At 44.3% G+C, this 18642-nt stretch overlaps 1 protein-coding gene across 1 annotated transcript; it reads right to left on the minus strand.

The window, feature by feature from the left end:
• Positions 1–171: 171 nt before the first annotated feature.
• On the minus strand, positions 172–16871 carry TNFRSF1A (TNF receptor superfamily member 1A). Its single transcript, XM_021549096.3, has 10 exons — positions 16712–16871; positions 7191–7392; positions 6750–6878; positions 6297–6443; positions 4364–4445; positions 3985–4052; positions 3649–3771; positions 3273–3310; positions 2330–2489; positions 172–1745 (listed from the first exon to the last, which is right to left on the minus strand). Exons 1-10 carry the CDS (start codon positions 16748–16750, stop codon positions 1444–1446), a joined length of 1290 nt encoding a protein of 429 aa, XP_021404771.2. The 5' UTR covers positions 16751–16871; the 3' UTR covers positions 172–1443.
• Positions 16872–18642: the final 1771 nt, after the last annotated feature.

Consider the following 18642-nt stretch of genomic DNA (forward strand, 5'->3'; position numbering starts at 1 on the left):
TAATGTGAGGTCAGCTAAGTTTTGCATACCAAAATACATAAAACTTGGGTTAAAAAAAAAATACACAAGACCACCAAGCCATCCACTCTTGACACTTCTGTAAATTATTTCCCTTTCTCTGCCCCCAGCCACAGTTACAGAAAAGAAGCTGATATGAGCAAAACCACAACATAGGTAAAAATATTCACTTTAATTCAGAACATTTAGTGTATTTACAATATAAATTTCCTCTCTGGTCAAGGGATTAGAGACTGAAAAAACCCATTTACAAACGTGGCAACCTGCACCTGGTGCAGGCTAATTGAATTTTTCTACATCTGGTTCTCCCAGGGTAATTTTAGGGAGAAAGTGATGGGGAGAGCTTCGAGATGGTACCAAATGGCTCCCACAGCAATCACAGAATGCAGTCCAGGAAGTAGTGTGAAGTTACTCAGCATTTGCTAAAATATCTATACAGACACGTACACAGTCCCATTTGCAGTTAGATTCATCGAATCTTCCATATGTAGATAAGCAGGTAGACACAAAGCTACCATCCTGTGTGCAAGCACAGATTTGCAGAGGTGCTCAGGCTACCTGTGCTCACACATAGGTACCACCTCACCCAGGCAGATGCACACACTCCTTGCCACCCTGCAGTTGGACAAACACACAGGCAGGTGTTTTGTTAGTGCTAATTTACATGGTTTCTAGATACAGGGAAAAAAAAAAAAAAACTTGAGGAAAAAAGCCCCAACCCTTTCATCTGACTCACTGGCTTGGAATCCTTACTCCTCTGGAACCTGAGGGACATGGTGTGGAAAGGATGATGTCCTCCTGTTTCTTGCAGAGAGAACCAGTTCTGAATCTCCAGGAGTCTTTTGCTACAGTGATAGCTACTGGTTGCTACTGGTTGACACCGAGAGAGGGCAATCCTCTCCTGCTCCCAGAAACAGGCACATCCTCCCACCACTTCCTCTGAGTCAGATTTAGTAATCAAAAGGCTGCAATATGAGCCACTTCAACTGGTTGATCTCGCAGAAAAATAGATCTGCAAGAAGTGAGTACTTTCACATCTGAAGAATCAGCTTAACGAAAGTACCCTACAAGTTTACCCACCACACGATGTGTGGAGCACCTGTTTCAGCAACAACTTGTCCATAGAAGCTGATCTACGATCAAGTCACTCAGAGCTCCTATTTGCACCTTGGTCAGAGTTCACACACCACTTCCTTTATGAGGTGCTTCCCCTCCTAGGGAAAGGAGGTGTTGCAGAGATCTGCTGTGGCTTAAAGGTTGAACTACATGGTGGTTAAGAAGCAAACCTCAGCCTTCCTCCAGCATAACCTGCTGCTGTCTCCACCAAAACCAGCTGACAAGTGTTACAAAGATAGGGAGATACAGGGAAAGAAAGAGAGCTATGATCCCCTCTTAAGATTCAAAGGCAGCTAAAGCAGAAATAGATTAAAGATGGTTGTGGAGGCTGCAAGGTTGAGGAGAGGTCAGGTTTAGCAAAGCTTCTTGAACAGCGTCACTGCAGCCACTGAGCTCCATCTGGTTGAGAACACGGCTGATGTGCTCCAGAGTGGCAGCATGGCCCGTCTGCAGTTTCCACAGGCGCAGCATTTCATACTGGGCGTCTCGCAGGCGCCGGTGCTCCAGCTCAATCCGCTCCAGGTCGTAGTCACTCAGGCCCAGGCGCCGCACAAACTCCTTCCACCGCGACGGTGGCACGTGATCCACCACAGTGTACAGAACAGCAGGGTCTGTGAACACAGAGGGGAAAGAAACCCTGAGAAGAAAGATTCTTCAGCCTCAAGGAGTAATCCAGGGCTGGAGGTTGCCTTGGAATCTTGCATTAGCCCCTCTTGTTCAAGTCTTCTACAGTTCTCCAGAGTAATCAGACAGACTCGTGCCAGATGTCCAGACTTGCTCTTATCCTTCAAAATGTAATGGGAATGTTTCCATATGCTCTTGTATAAGGTTATGAGCAAAGACAAGCACATTTGCTTAGGACCTTTCTGCCATACATGCTTGAAAAAGAATGAATTATTGAAATTATTCTGGGCCACTATCCCAGAGGCATTAAGACTGACAGCATGTCAACACGTAAGACAATCCATTTTGCTGGTAGGGAAAAGGGACAACAGAAAGGCCTTGCACAGATATTTAGCATATAAAGACTTACAGGCTCTGGGCATGCTTCTGCCTTTCTACTGTGCCATGCATGGGTACCCATCCAGGTCATGTACACTGGGTAAGGTCGGTCCAGCATACTTCTAGATGCATCTGCGTAATTAGGTTCCTGCTTGACTGGGGAAGGAGAGAAGGATGGAGGAGGTTCACTTACTGTCTGGAAGCTGTGTCTTCCTGGTAGGTCTGACACAGTCTGGTAACTCATGTGAACTCTGAGGCGGAGGTGTAGGTGATAGGGCTGCATTTAATGGCAATTCTGTTTCCTTCTGGGACTCAGGAAGAAGGGTGGAAATTTTATTTCTTTTTTCCTCAACCTGAAAGACACATTACATAGTCCAGAATCACCCACAGCAGCATAATACATCTGTCTCCTGCAAGTAACCACTAGCTTTATATGCTAAAATTTATCCAAGATAGGTGGGGAATGAGTGTTGAGATTTTAATTCTTCCTACATGCCTTGTTTCATCAGAGTACACCAAACATTTCTTTCCAGCAGAACCCAAAGAGTTTAACTTTCTTTTGGCACCATAAAACAGTGGTCCAGAAAAAAATATTTCCTTACAAAATCAAGTAAGGCTGGTACACAAAATCACCACCATTCTAGAAGCTCCACATGCCACCTTTCCAATCAACCTCCTCTGCAAGGCTGTGGAAACCCCACTTCAGCTGCTGCCTGGGCTTTCTCATTTGCAGAATTACCTTGGACCTGAGAGAATACTGTGAAGCAGGACTGAGAGGCTTGTGGAGTTAAAATCTGAAGTGAAAATAATTAAATCCTCCAAGCTTGAGGTACACAGAGAGAAAAGGGGATTAAGGACCAACTATCTGAACAAAATGCATCCAGAAAAAACAAAAAAAAAGGAGGGGAAAAACAAAAAGCCAGGAGTTTTAAAAGCATCCTCTAGAAGAGAGGAAGTAAGGTATTACTGGCTCCACCTTCTACAGGAAAAGACTTCTGAGTTAAACAGCCCTATTACTCAGGTCACTTGAAAATACAAGGCCTGAAAACAGCCCTTGGGTATAAATATTACTCCAGATCCCAGGCTAACATATTTGAAAGTAGAAGGTAAGCTCTTATACCCATCATCTTGCTCACCTCTGATACTGGCTCCTTGGGTGACTGTGGCAAAGAAACTTCAAAGAAAGAAAGAAAAAAAAAAGAAAGCAGAAATTATTTTCACTTCCTCTTATCCCAGAGAAAACAGGAAAGCAGCTATTCACAATCCTGCCCTCAAAAATGTTTTATAGCAAAATACACATCCCAGAAATAAGCTCACATGCACATCCAGTCACAGCAATGGGCCTGGAGATGCAGAACTGCAACAAGAGCCTTGGTTATTTAGTTCTTGTGCTACTCTGGCCTTGCAGCAGAGCAGAGCAAGGGGATCCCACTTTGTCCCTCACACACACAAAACTGCCCAGAAATCAGTGTCTATCCCAATCAATATGACTGCACGTGCCACTGTACTCACCACAGGAGTAGAAAGATGACACTATCTTATCTTTCTGGACCAGCTTCCCTACTTTACGTGCAACGCAGAGGACGAAGATAACTCCAAATATTGCAACAAGGGTGCCAAGTACAAGGTTTCCATCTGGACAAAAGGAAGTGAGCCAATGCATGAGTGACTAAGAAAAGAGGAGGTAAGTGCTAGAGGAAGAATAGCAAGTGAAAATTTGCAAATGGTAGGGAGAAAAAGGATAAAGGTTTGACAAAGTGGAAAATACAGCCCTTTACAAAAGGCATTAAGAGAACAACACCCCACAATGAAAAGATTCCACTGCCCTTCAGTTCCCTGAGCACTCACTTGGCCCAGATGAAGTCGGTGAGGTAGTGACTGGGCTAGGACACAGCAAGCAGTCTTCTCCAGTGCAGCTGAAAGGGTGAATCAGAGAGGTGAGCACACGTGCCATGAAACTCTAGCCATTTCCAACCACCCTAATTAACAGACTAGTCAAGGTGAGCCTGCAAAGCAGGGCAGTGCAGTGTGACTCTTAGTGGGCTGATGCCTACATGGAGGAGACTCGGGGTGGCAGAGGTGAAGACCTACTTGCCCCAGAAAGGCAATTAGACTATTGTAAAGTTATGTCTAGATAGTAAGAGTCATGTGAAGAATTTCCTCCTGCTGCGGAGCTCCTGCTGTCCCTCCTACTCAGTGGTGGGGCATACAGAGTAAAAAAGCTCACCTGTTGCAAGGCTTGCAAATATTACTACGTGACAGGAAGAATTGAGGCTTACACCTGCAAATGGCATCTTTGCTCTTTGAACCTGTAGAGGAAAAAACCAGAAACTGTTGCCATAATCTGGACAAAGAAGAAAACAAGTAGGGAAAAAAAATCCACTCCAAGATGGATGAAAGATTATCCTTTTTTAAGCCTGGAAAACTGCAACTGAAGAAGAGATAAAGGATTTGATCTACATATAATAACAGAGTTGGGGGAAGATAAAAGTAATAGAAATAAGAGTGCAACTGTCCTGAAGGTGGGCACCTCTGGAGAGGTTTGGAAAGGGACTATAATTACAGAGCAGCTGGAATTAGTGTATGCTCAAAAAGCAGTAAAAGTCACTCAAGTTCAAGCATAACAGGAAGGAGAAACCACATTAGTCAGGCCAAGATGAGGGAGAAGTGGTCCCTGAGCAGCTGGGACTGGTGAGGAAGTTAGTTTGGGGCAGGGAGAAATCACTTAAAGTCATGGGACACATAAGGACTCTTCTGATGTCGTGAGTGGAAGGGGTAAGAAATGAAAGAACTATCACTTCTAAGCAAGTCACAGGAGAGAGCCTGAGTAAAACAGGTGTGGGGAGGAGCAGGGAAGAACAGTGATGGAAGGACATCAAATTGCATGAGAGGAGGAGAAAATCTACTATAACAAGAAGCAAGCATTCTGTGGCAAGTGAGGGACAGGAATAAAACAGTTCTACATTAGCCAAAAGGGAAGACAACTGCTCAGGGACTGTGTGCAATCATGACCCTTGAGGAGAGGCTTAAGTGTGGAAACTGTGACAAGATGATTGAGCACTAGAGGGAACACATTCACCAGTGAAACAACTAACCTCAGTCTGGGCAGGGTAAGAGATGGGAAAGGGATCAGGAGCAGCACAGCTTGCAAAGAAGAGAGGATAGCTTTAAGACAAGGTAAGATGTGGGAGCAGCTGGACTAGAAGCATGGGCCTGCTGTATAATTAAAGAACAATGACTAAATTACTTATAATTGTGTCTTTGGTACAGATCATGACCAGCTGAATAAGATGTTAAGAGGAGACTGTGTGTCCTTGGGCTGGAAGACAGCCACTAAGGAATGAATGTAAGTGCAGATTTGGAAGACCAGTGAGTGTGTGAAGGGGCACGGATGTGTGATGTCTTATTCGGCCACACAGTTGGGTCCGCCAGTGCAACTTTATAAAAGAGCTGATCAAGGAAATAAAGTCAGTTTCTGTTGTATCCAATACTGTCTCATGCCTTCTCAGTCGTCACATCAAAGGAAGACATTTAAGGGACATGGAAAGAATTAGACTACAGACAGCAGTGTTTGTTTAAGACCTCTGATTCCTGACCTTGGGACAGCTAACACAAGTACTTCTCCCAGACAGTGGCATGATCCCAAGGTAATGCCCAATGCCACTGGGTATAGTTCAGCACTACTAGCAGCTCTTTACTCTAGAACACTGCCCAGAACACTGTGGTTGCTCAACAATTGACTGACAAGCATGTCAGCTGAGCACAAGGGCTAGAGGTGTTTTCATCCATCATACTCAAAGTGCTTCCAGAAGTTGGTAGGGGAAATGCAGTGAGTATCAGGAGAAAAACAACAAGGAAGGCAAGGGGAAACCTGCTCTAGAACATAAAGACCTTGTTTCAGGACATGCAAGGCAGAGGCACCAAAATTAAGTAGAAGTAACTCCTCACAACAGCCAAAACCAAGAAACAGTTCAAGAACAAAAGAAAGCAGCTATGACAGGAAACAGGGACGGCTGCCAGAGCAGGCAAAATATAGCAGTCTTTCTAGGGAAGAGTTGTTCCAAAACTACCATCCTTTCAGTGCAAGGCACTACAGCATATCAGAAAGTCTACCCTACTACAGTACATCTTCACTGGAGCCATATCCATGTCATACTCACAGCTAGTAATAGTCCCATCAGCACATGAGCTGCAGTTCCTGCACTGGAAGTATTCAGAATCAGAATCAATCCGATACTGATTCTTCTGACAACCACATACAGTATCTTGCTTTGGGGTGCACGGGGTCTCTACTATCTGCTGGAGTGCTGAGGAAAGAAAGGAGAAATTCTTAATCCAGCCTCTTCCTTCACCTTCAACTGAGAGTACTGTCATGATCGTAGGTATTGCTATCCCCTAATTTTCACAGGAAAAGGGCAGAAATGCCTGCAAACTGTATCTCAGACTGCACTAATTTGGTAACCCTTACTCCTGCTGTCCCCAGTCCATCCCCATACACTGTCTTACCCATTCAACTGCTTACTTTTCCAAGCTCCTTTGCTCACCTTGCCATCCCCTCCAGCCTTCGTCCACCCCCATTTTCCTCAGATCCTGCAGATCTGACAGTAACTCACCTGTACGGCAGCGTTTGCACTGGAAGCATTTAGACATGGTGTTATCAACAGCTGTGAATGTGCCATTGCTGCACGGAAGACAGACAGTTGCCTGGTCAGGCCCATCACAGTCTTTTGCCTTGTAGGTACCTGCAAGAAAATCACTTAACAGAGCTCTGACAGGAAGGCAAATGCATTGTCTTAGGGAGGACAGGAGTCACTGGTTCCTCGAAGAAACCTTGGAGTTGATGCCATAAGGACCAAGTATGCTTCCTCTCACCAGTGTGAATGACACTGACAGCCCATAAGAGGAGAAAAGGAATAAGAATAAATAAAAGGAATAAGAATCTATCTGGGTGGGATAGGTACCAAGCAAAGGGAGATCTGATTAGCTGTAGGAGAGAGACAGTTTGAGAGTGCAGGACTGGGAAATGCCTCCCAGGTATACACTATTTTGTGTACCTGCATGACACCTCATGCAGCAGTGGGTCTTTCTAGGGTGTAGGTATTGTCCCAGTTGACAGTGCATCTGTTTCTTTTCTCTCCTCAAAGGGTTAGAGGGGTCTCTTCCATCCAAAGCTACCCGAGGGACTTGCAGTCTATATGGCACTGGAGTAATTTCTACAGATTCCTTTGTCAACACACAGACAAATATTAGAATAACCTGTAAATACAGAAGGAGGGAGGGAGAGGAGAGAAACAAGGTGAGAAAACATTATATGCTCCTGCAGACTGCACCCCTGATTTCAGCACTTAGAATTACATCACGAGTTCAGTTTACTTGGCTAATTCTGGTAATGGGACCCTCCACTGGCAAATGTATCTGGGGAGATGATTTACAAAAATAAATCTCAAAAACATATGTGATATTAATATATCTGTATATTACCTCTACAGCGAACTAGTTGTATATAAAACAAATATTTTATACATGGAATGCCTTGAAAATGCTGCAGCTTGCATAGAAGTTACACAAGAGCAAAAGAAATGCTTTTATTAAGGAAGGCAGTAAAGCTGTCCATGTAAAAACAGTTCCACAGAGAAGAATTAATCCAGTACTTGTAGTTCCACTGAATAAATATACAAGATGAGAAGTTTGGAATAAGATGGCTAAAGAGGATCTCACTGCCTGCTAAGTACAGGAAATCTTCCAAAATGCCTCCTGAGCAAGCCAGACCTAAAAACATGGGAAAGTTAGGTTTTTGATTTCTTCCCGTGTCAAATGTACATTCTTCCTCTTAAACTGCAGCTGTTAACAATCAGCCCATACTGTTCACACAAAATGAGCAGTTTCTTCTTTTTTTAACACTGTTAAGATTTGATTTCTATCTTCCCTTTGAAAGTTACTTGTCATGCCAATCTTAGCAGAAATGCTAGGATTGGCATGACTGCCATATGACTGTAAGAGAGGGTAACTTTGTACACCCACACACACAGGAACCAAGGGTTCAAAGCACAGCCTGCACTAATAATGAAGGATGCCGTTCCCTAGACACTGTTTTCAAGACACTATTCCCAGCACTGAAATTGAGAAATATATTGCTTATGTAATGGCCAAAAGGTCTCCACTCTGGTAAGAGGACAGCATAAATGACTCATCTGCAAAAGATCCTGTACCAGAAGGATGGTAACAAGATTGCAGCATATCACAAACACAAGTGCTTTGCCCTTGTTTGCCCTCGGGCATACATTTAAAACATTCAGATAAAGAAAAAACATACAACAACAAAAAGGTTAAAAAAACCCCAACAAAACAAAACCAGGTCAAAACTTGGTCCAAGTTTTATGAAACTTGAAGTCAGCAAGTTTCTACAGCAAAGATCCAGCCCATACCAACCAGTGACTCCTGAAGAATATGAAAGATTTGTTGAAAAACTACATTATAGTACCATGAAGAAGTCCAGCAACATGATGAAGACTTGACAACCTGCATCCCTTGTCATCCTCTTTTTACACAAGGGATCCTGGCCACACTGTCTGGATATCCATGTGTTGATGCTTCTGAGTATGTTACAGATGTAACAATGAACTCGATGCACCAGATCGTGTGAATGATGAAAATAAATTTTTTTTGCAAATAACACTGCCTGCCAATATAATCTCACACAAAGTCTTACTGCACTACCTTCCCTCTAATTGTAATGTTTTCCCAGCTTGTTTTTTTGAAAGTGTTTTTTTTAATATGCTCAGCAGTACAAGCACAGCTTCAGAGTTGTTGGGTTTTTTTTTTCCTTTTTTTTTGCTTTTTCAGCTAAGAGAGTTATAGCAAAACCAAAATAAACCAATAAGGGTAAACCAATTCACTACACCAATTTTGTGGTAGCAAGCTTACCAAAAGATATGTAGAATGAAATGGTTATGACAGCCCTACACTATCCTGTTTCTCTTTCAGAATTAAAGCTTTGGGGGAGAAACGTACATACCTAAAAGCAACTTAAAACCTCAAAAAGGATGGAGTTTGCAACTCTCACGAAACTAAAATGTTTTTCAGAGAGCTCTGACATATTCGATAGACCAGACGCTAAAAGGGTGAACAGGAAAAAAGAGAACCACATATTTAAATAGATACCATTTCAGACTTCATTAGTTGACCACAGAATAATTGTAAGCACTCCAACAACTCCTAATGGAACTAAAAATTGTTTTAGCAGTTGACACTACAAGATTTATTGCTTGCAGGAAAATGGATAAAAAAACCTTTCACATAGATGGTCGGACACACAGTAACAATAAGAACATTCTGATTCGCTGTCACCCTGTTCTTTTAGAAGTTTTAAAGTCCTTTTAAAAGTTTTCTATGCCTTCTGATGTTTATATATTTCTACTAGAGTTTCTCACGCACTGTCATGTAAATAAGGATTGTTTTACATTCTTCTTTGTGGGAAGAGAAAATTGATAGACTGTTAGTTTAACCAGTGTAGTTGGAGAGGTAGCAATTTCATCCTCCAATCCACTGTCACTTTTAGAATTCTATATATTGAGAAGTCAGAAATAAAACTTGCTTTCTTTTACTCTTTTACATCTTGAGTAAATACGTGAGTTATTTCGTAGTGTGGCAATTCACTAGCTAGTGGTTAATCCCTTGATATGAGAACATAAACAGTCAACCTGTAAGTCACACAAGTCAGCAGCAGAAAGAAGATAAAAACATCAAAAATTAAGCCAAAAAATACAGAGAAAATTGGTCAGATACACCTTCAAAGCCAAAAGAAAACAGATGTGTTTTTAATTTTTCAGATTAAGTGAAAGCATGTTTGTAAATGCCATCAAAGCAGAGTTAACACATTGCAGAGTTACAGACCACAATCTGAAGAACAGAGAGTCACACACCACGAGTGACTCACACCCCAATGACTCGTCCATCCAGCAAAATCACTCTCATGGTGGAAAAAACCCCAAAACACCACCATCTTAAGCAGCTCCCCAAGCCATTCAGCAATACACTGATTTATACCAGTGAACAACTTCATCAGATTCGGGTAATACATTAATTTAGAACAGTCTGTTCTGTTTTTCAGTTGGAAGGCATGTGACTTGTGTATATGAACTGTAACAACTGTATTACAACATGGACTACAGAGCTGATCAAAATCCTCAGCAAAACCAGCCTAAGAGGATATGAAGGTGACCACATGGCAACCACTGGGTAGTGAAAGAGTGACCCAGTGAAGAGTGAGGAGAACCCATATAATAATGCTTTTTGACCCAGACTGTTGCTTGAGGGATAGGGAGTTTAGATCATAAGGGTGATATTGCCCAGGGATTTCTTTGCTGGGGATCTCTCTTTTGAGGCACCTGGCTTAAGTTACTATGTAACACGGTTGATTTGTACCAACAACTATGTCTGATGGAAATGAGAGCCTGACTTTAAAAAGTTCTTTAGCAGTTTCCCTCCTCCGGACACATTCAAGGACCTTCAAATCCTTAAATTGTGAAGCTCTGAACTGCTGCCGGCACTCCGGGTGAGGCCGCCCCAGCGCTGAGCACAGGATGATCCCCCTGTGCCCGGCTGGGCTCTGTGTTTGATGTCCCCAGGACACGGCTCCTGCCCTCTGGGCTGCCCGGGCACACCCTGCTGACCCTCACTGAGCTGCTGCCCCAGCACCCCCAGGGCCCTCCCTGCAGATTAGATTTGTGCCCAGAAGTAACTCTGTCCCCATATTCAGGATCCAGCATTTGGATTTGCTCCATTTCGTTCCAATAATCATTGCTCAATGCACCAATTTATCTAGAATAAATGCATTGAACAGAACTGGCCCTGGAATTGAGCCCTGAAGAACACGGCTGATGGTCAGTCGCCAGCCAGATTTAGCTCCGTTTACCAAGCATTGAAGCCTCAAGTCATTGATAAATGTTTGCCAAAACAAAGTTTAGAGGTCTTCTGCAAGTGAAATAAGCTGAATTTCCATTGTTAGATGTACAGCACACTCCACTTGCCAAGATTAAATAAACAGTACCCACTAAGCAACTTCACAGAAACAATGTGTATTACCTAAGCCAAGTGATAATTCAAACCACTGATTCACACCTACTCAGTCATTTCAGCCAGCAGGGACTACCCAGGGAAAACATTGTCAGCAGAAACTCTAGGGTTTACTTATGAAACTGCTGTTGGAATATCCAAAATATGGCAGAATGCTACTTCCTTAAAACACTCCACAGCTATCTGGGTGACAGTTGTGTTCCCTGCACATTCTCCTCACACATAAGGCAACCCTAGTTCCTTCCCATGCCTCACACCAGCACTTACTGTCCAGCACTTCACCTACCATGAAAAAAGACACAGCACAAGCCCAAAAGATCTTTTATGCAACGTTTTGACAGCTGAGAAAGGAGTTAAGAGCCTTTCAACAATTTTCACACGCAAATATTCTTGAATTACTGCCACCACTACAATTTACACACTTGTTCCTGCTTCTGGCTCATCAAGCCATGCACAGAAAACTGAAAGTGAGGTGATATCCCACCAGAGTAAGGTAAAGGAAGAAAGGAAGGGCAAAGATGAAAGTGAGGAGCAGAGCAAGATGCCAGAAAGACGGATGAGAGGGTAGAAGTAAGAAATGTTTGAGAGCAGTGTTCTCAGGACAAGAGGACATAAAGCACAGTACCCGAAACAGAGGGACTGCATAGGGAGTGCAGCATGTCAGGGCTGCTCCATATTATCACCTCAGGATACTGGGAAATACCAAATTACTCAGCATGAACACAGGTAATTTTGCTATCTGTAATACTGTTGCTTCAATATTTCTTGATAAAACAGTACACTATACTAGTAGATATAACTATCTATATTGTGTTGTAAATAATTATTAATTAAGTCTTTTAGTCTCAGCATTATCATCATCAATGAAATCAGTATTTTATTCATATAAATATATTTAGTCATCCTTAATCTTCATGTACCAAGCTGCACAAAAATTCCATTGTAATAACTTAACCAACTTCTCTAAAAAGGCTTCCATTTTGCAAATTCCATTTAAACTAATGAACTATCAACTACATGCAAATAAGAGGCATTATGAGTCATTCAAGTGTTTCAAAATATTTTGTAACAGCAAGTTACCCTGGCTTAAGAATCCAGCATGATACATGCCCCATGCACAAGTATTTTACACATAAATCATCTGTCAGCCTTTTTAATGATTCATAAAAAATTAGTCAGCTTGAAGGCTTGGATGCAAACCAGTATCTAGCAGACTAATGAGCTGACAAAAAATCAGAGTACAGGATTTACCCTATGTGCTTTTTCTGGTTCAGCCATTTCCAAAAGCTCTTTGAGGTTCACATTGTTTTAGTTTGCAATACAAAGATGAAAGGGAAATCAGAACTTCTGCTTTACACATTGAGAAATGTGCATTAAAGCAACATTTACAGGAAGCTTTTGTCATTGCTCACTAAAATCTGGAAAGGACAACAGAAGGCTACAAGAACTACTGTACTAAATAATCCTCCATTTTATGAAGATCAGATGAAAGAATGCTGTATTTCAGGCCTTGTCTAAATTCAGGAGACTAGTAATAGATTTGATCCAATGAAGAAAGGCCTTAGAAATCTTAATGTAGAAACTGAAAGAAAACTGTGATTTTCTATAAAGATTGTGGTCTTCACACCATAAAATATAAAGTATATAAAGTTAGAAGGCTTTATTTCATATTAGTAAAGATAAAGAAAACAGTGGAGAAGGTAGCAGGTGATAACAACCATAAGAAAATTTCTTTGGAAACTTTCCCTCCGAGGCCACTGTGGTGGACAATGTCTAAGAGTGCCACGTTCACTGACCCTCAACACCCCAGCACTTTGCCTGCCTGTGTTCAGGGCTGAGTTCCACTGTGCTACTGTACAGCCTCACATCAGAGCCATGGGAAGGCTCGGGGGATCCTTACTTTTCCATCCTGAAATGATTTTCACCTGGGCATGAGCCCTCAGCCCTGCTCATGCCCCTTGTCATTGACTCACTAGGTGAATTTTTAAGTCAGGTTATTGTCAAATGCCAAGTCCCACTCATTGGAACAGATATATTCCTGTTTGGTTTAATAAGAAAATGTAGTGACATTGCTTTAAGATGTGCTTTCCACTGTCAGGTTTCTAAGAGCATAACACAAGGATATGTATTAGCAAAGGAAACACTCAACTATCCAGGGATTACAGAAGACAACAAAAGGCATCTGCCCCAAATACAAACAAAGCTTCTTTGTGATGACTAAAGAAAATGGGTAAGAAAGAGCAAAATGACAATACTGGGTTTACCACAAATAACACTGGTAATGCAGAAAACTGATTATTTAATGAAAAGGGAAAGGCATGCAGACTGACAGGACTGGTTATTTGTGAGAACAAAAATTGCCACGTAAATGTACTTAGCACAGACTCTAATATAAATGTTTTATTAGGCTTGAAGTAGTTAGTTCTAAAAATAAAAATTAAAATTAGATTAATAAGCAGTAAAAGTTCAATTAATCTTATTGGAGAAAACAATCAGAAATGCAATAAAATGCTATGAATTATTAGGAAAGGATTTGAGAGCAAAACCAAGAGTGCTGTCACGACAATATATAAAAGATTGAGTCTTGACTGTAGTTCTGGTCCCCAGTTTTAAGAATATAAATTAACCCAGATATAATACAAAGAAAAGTAAAAAGGACCATCACTAGTACAGACTGACTGCCACAAAGGGAATGATAAAATATACCAGTCTATAAAAGAGAAACCTTAGCCAAGGATACTGGAGCAGACTCAAAGCCATGACTGCCAAAGAGAAGACGAACTGGGATGAGTGTTCTCTGTCTCCTCCAATACAAGGACAAAGAGGCATCACGTAAGACAAGTAGCAGAGAGGTTCAAAACAAACACAGGGAGGTACTTTTACAGCCAACATGTAGCTCGGGTGCAGGACTCCACAAGAGGGTGCTGGCTCTGCCAGAAACCTGTCCTGGTTCAAAAACTGATCACCACACCCATAGCAGAAGGAAAAAATAAAAACCACAGTCATGGATCCAAACTATGAAGACACCGTTTCAGCTTGGAAATTCCTACAGTCCCAGCCCATTGGAAACCAGGAAAGTATTCTTATTTTTCATTGCTGTACACTTGCCCTGCTCCAAAACCCTTGGCAGACACCTGTGACTGGTCACTACTGGAAACAGGCTGGTGGCCCAACAGCTCTTTCTTACAATGCACTTGGTGGCCTGGTTTTCAATTTTTATATAATGTAGCTTTTAACTTCAAAATGTCAGTTTCTCCCTTTATTTGAAAATAAATCAGTGCCAGAAGTACCCTTATGGTTGTCTTTTTTCTTCATAAAACAGATTTTTTTTTTTATATAAATGAAACTTCCATTATATATGCACTATTTTTTTTTTCTTTTAATGAGACAGAAAACACCCAGGCCTCAGTGAAGATGGATGCAATTTTGTCCACTGTAAAAGTTAGAAGTGCATGGGGAAAACACAGAGCACCTGAAAATGAGTTTAAGAACAGGCAGAAAGAGAGAATGCATGGATCAGGCTACAGAAAATTTTGAAGAATCACAGGAAACATACAAGTATGAGAAGAGTAGAAGTGAGGCATCAGTGGGCCAAGAAAGGCTATGAGGGCAAACAGGATGATCTGCAACATAAATGACAGATGGATGGGCACACAATAGAGTGAGACCTGTAATTTGGGGGGGGGGGGGGGTGGAAAGAACATGACTTTATTGAAAATATAAACATTATCTATAGAGAGTAACATTATTAGCAACTTGTAATGACACGCAAATAGGAAGGTGAAAACATCTTTAAAAAGAAATCCCACTGAAGGACACTTCATCCAGTATCTTATTTAACTGAAGATAATACAATGAATTTGGGGAATCCATTAGGTTTTTCTTTTTTGACCAGCTGAATTAATAATATCACACGTAGTATCTGATTTACACCAACCTCTGTTCTTAAGCCAGAAATACACTTTTCAGGTTTGCTAGCTGCTCTGAAATCTGTCCATAAGTCAACAGTTTACAAGTCCTACCTAGGTCCTAAGATAGTAAGTGATCCACAGCTATAGTCGAGGTACTCCTCCTCGGTTTTAGGTGTGTTGTCTTATAACTGCTAGCTTTAAGTCTACTACCAGGGTTTCAAACCTTTCAAGTGGTTAAAAAAAAAAAAAAAAGACCAAATCCAAACCCTTCTGGAAGGTAACTTTGCACACATTGCAACTTTCTGACCACAAATTAACAACTAAGCCGACATTACAAGTCTAGTGCAGCCAAGCGAAAGTGTGTATTACTAAGATGCTCAGGTATTTAAGGATAAACAGTCTGACCTCGTAACCTCTACAGAATTTATAGCCGTGTCACGATGCTGAGTGACAGCACTCCACTGTCCCAGCTTTACCACACATCTGAATGTGTGATACACATCTGAATGGTGCATACTGGATAGCCATTCACGTCTGGCAATCAGGTTATTCGTAAAACTCTCTGATATCTTATCACAACGGGCAGCTTAAAAGTCTTGCCCTACGAAGTCCGGGAAGGCTAAAGAAGATCAACCGGCAGAGCTGAAGTTGCTTTTATACAAATCTCGTGGTTTGGGGCGTAGTTACAACCCTCTGATCTTTGCTCAAACACCCGCAGAGTGGCATTTGTGTGCGCCCGGCTGAACAGCAAAGCGGGGGCGGCTCATCCCCGGCCCCCGCACAGCGGCGGAGGGAGCGGAGCGGCCCCGATCCCGGCCCGGGCGGCCCCGATCCCGGCCCGGGCGGCCCCGATCCCGGCCCGGGCGGCCCCGATCCCGGCCCGGGCGGCCCCGATCCCGGCCCGGGCGGCCCCGATCCCGGCCCGGGCGGCCCCGATCCCGGCCCGGGGCTCGGTGTCCCAGCGAGCCGCGCCGCCCGCACCGCCCCGCGCGTTAACGGCCGCGCCGCGGGCTTCAGGGAATCCGCCGCCGTTCCTGTAAGCGCAGAAGCCTTTTCACTGAGTCAGGGATAAATCCCGGGAACGGCGCCAGAGAGCTCGGTGCCCAGTGGACGGCGGGGAGCGGAGGGAGGGAGGCGGCGAGCACGGCGGTGCCGCTGCCCGGCTGCCCCGGGCACCCGGCGGATGGCGCGGCTCGGCTGCCCGACCCGCTACCGCCGCTCCTGCCGCTCCGGCGCCGGCACCAGCCTGCCCTGCGACGACGACCGCCCGCCTCGCCCTCCCGCAGACTCCCCGAGCCCTGCCCCTCCGCTGCCCGCCCCGGCGTGGGGCTGCCGAGAGCCGAGCCCCAGCGCCCCGGAGAGGGCGAGCAGAAAGCGGGCTATGCGCAGACCGGCAGCCGTGGGGAGCCCGACGGCGGCCAGGAGGCTGGAAGAGAGCCCGGGCCCGAAAGCTCGACGGCGGACACCGCTCTGCGGACACGCAGCGGGCTGCAGAACCGCGGGACCGGAGCTGTCGCCGGGCGAGGCGGTGTCCCGCCGGCGCACGGCCCCGCTCCGCCGGGAGCGGCGAAGTCCCAGCCGCGACTTACCGTCCCCAGCGAGGTGCGGGGCAGCGCCGGGCTGCGCATGGCTCCGCGGCCCGCTACATCCCCGTGGCAGGGTCCCTCACGCCCAGAGGAATCCTCCCGAGCCCTACCCAGCGCCGGCCGGAGCAGCGCGGAGAATGACTACCCCGTCTCCAACTTCCTGGCAGCGGCAGCAGGAAAGAGAGCGGCGAGCGGGAGGCGGCCCGGAGCCGCGCCGAGCCCCGCCCGCCCTCCGCCGCGCGAGGACCGGCGTCGGCAGTATTCCTTAAAAACACAGATGGACGAGCTGAAGAAAAGCAACGGATGGTGCATCGAGTGGCTAAAGGCTGCTAGAAAGCACACGGGAAAGGAGTCAGACGAGATCTGCTGAAATCTGAAAAGTTCTCGACGCAGGAGTATTTCACTCTTCAGCTGTACTTTCCACGTGAAAATTAACCATGTACTTGTAAGAAAAAGACTGTTTGCATCTCAACAGCCTTAATTTTAAAGAAAGGCATTTTGCAGACACAATCCGCATTTTTAGAGTCTATATGACCATCCTGTAGTTTTAAATTTAAAGCACACGTTTTCTTGCATGCTCCAATGAACCAGCTGTACAGATAGCGCAAATATAAGCAAAACCAACGTGACATTCTGTGTAAGCCCTGCTTCATTTAATATAGCCTCTTAGCATGTTCGGGAAAAAAACAATACAGCTAGGAATAAGTGGCTAAATGATAAAGAACTCCCCTTCATTTGTTGCTCATTTAGGCTTCCCCTTGCTTTCTGGAATCGTGTCTGTACTCTAGTAAAAGACATTAGATCAAGCTACTAAGCGTTGTTTTGGAAGAATTTGCCCATTTCAGTACAAAATGGGTACAATTCACTCCATGGACTGCCTGAATTACTGCGGAGAAATCCAAACACCTCCACCGACTGACTGATCCTACTATGGACTTGCTACTATCTGCTGTGTGGAAGCCAACGACGGCACGTGCACAGGAGAAAACAAGGAGGGCACTTTTCCACACTTTGTCCTGGAACAGCTGTGACTTCCCAGCTGCAAGTCCCAGGAGGGAAGGAAATAGCAGAATAACCTATTATCAGATTGCAGCCATCTCTGGGGATAGAGGTGGAAAGGATTTTTTCCTGTTCATTTCCTTGCCTCGAATGAGGATAATACAAAATTAGCCCCTAAAGGGAAAATTCTGGCACACATTCTGTGAAGGAGGAAATAATGTTTTTAATGGGCTGCTTCAGGTTTAACACTTGCTGGCATGTGAGTGGATGAGGCAAATCCTTCAATCTTCCTGGAGCTTCAGCCTCCAAAAAAAAAAAAAAAAAAAAAGGGCAAAAACCAGCCCCTTTTCCCTAGAACTACATAAATGTCAGAAAAATCCCCGTGAATCTTCACATTTGACTCCTCCCAGGTTCGGGGAGGGACATCTCACAGCCTGCTGCACATTTGACATGTACACCAATGCACACCCACTTCCCAGCTTTCACCAGAACTCCAGCTCCAGGCCTCCCTCCAGCATTGGGTTTGTGCAACCAGGTTTTGGTAGCAGGGGGACAATTGGGTGGCTTCTGTGAGAAGCTTCCAGAAACGTCTCCTATGTCTGGCAGAGCCACAGCCAGCTGGCTCCGAGACGGATGTACCGCTGGTCCAGGCCAAGCCCATGAGAAATGGTGGCAATGCCTCAGTGATAACCTATTTAAGAAGGAAGAAAAAGTTATTGCGCAGATGTAATTGCGGCTGGAGAAGAGCAGAGTGAGTTCATGTGAGAGGAACAACTTGGCAGACATCAGGGTCAGTGGAGACGGAGGAGATGAATGTGCTCCAGACACCAGAGCTGAGATTCCCTTGCAGTCATGATGAAGACCATGGTGAAGAAGGGTATCCCCCTACAGCCCATGGGGGTCCATAGGGATGCAGAGATCCTGTTGTAACCATG

The sequence above is a fragment of the Lonchura striata genome, chromosome 2 (genome assembly GCF_046129695.1).
Source record: "Lonchura striata isolate bLonStr1 chromosome 2, bLonStr1.mat, whole genome shotgun sequence".
In the NCBI taxonomy this organism is placed as follows: Eukaryota; Metazoa; Chordata; class Aves; order Passeriformes; family Estrildidae; genus Lonchura; species Lonchura striata.

Bases quoted from the DNA above. Each gene is read 5' to 3' on its own strand.
- TNFRSF1A (XM_021549096.3), bottom strand. From the start codon at position 16,750: ATGCGCAGCCCGGCGCTGCCCCGCACCTCGCTGGGGACG. The intron at 7,393-16,711 runs GTAAGTCGCGGC...CTGTATTTACAG, and splicing joins CCCGCACCTCGCTGGGGACG to GTTATTCTAATATTTGTCTG. The intron at 3,772-3,984 runs GTGAGTGCTCAG...CCTTTTGTCCAG, and splicing joins ACCGACTTCATCTGGGCCAA to ATGGAAACCTTGTACTTGGC.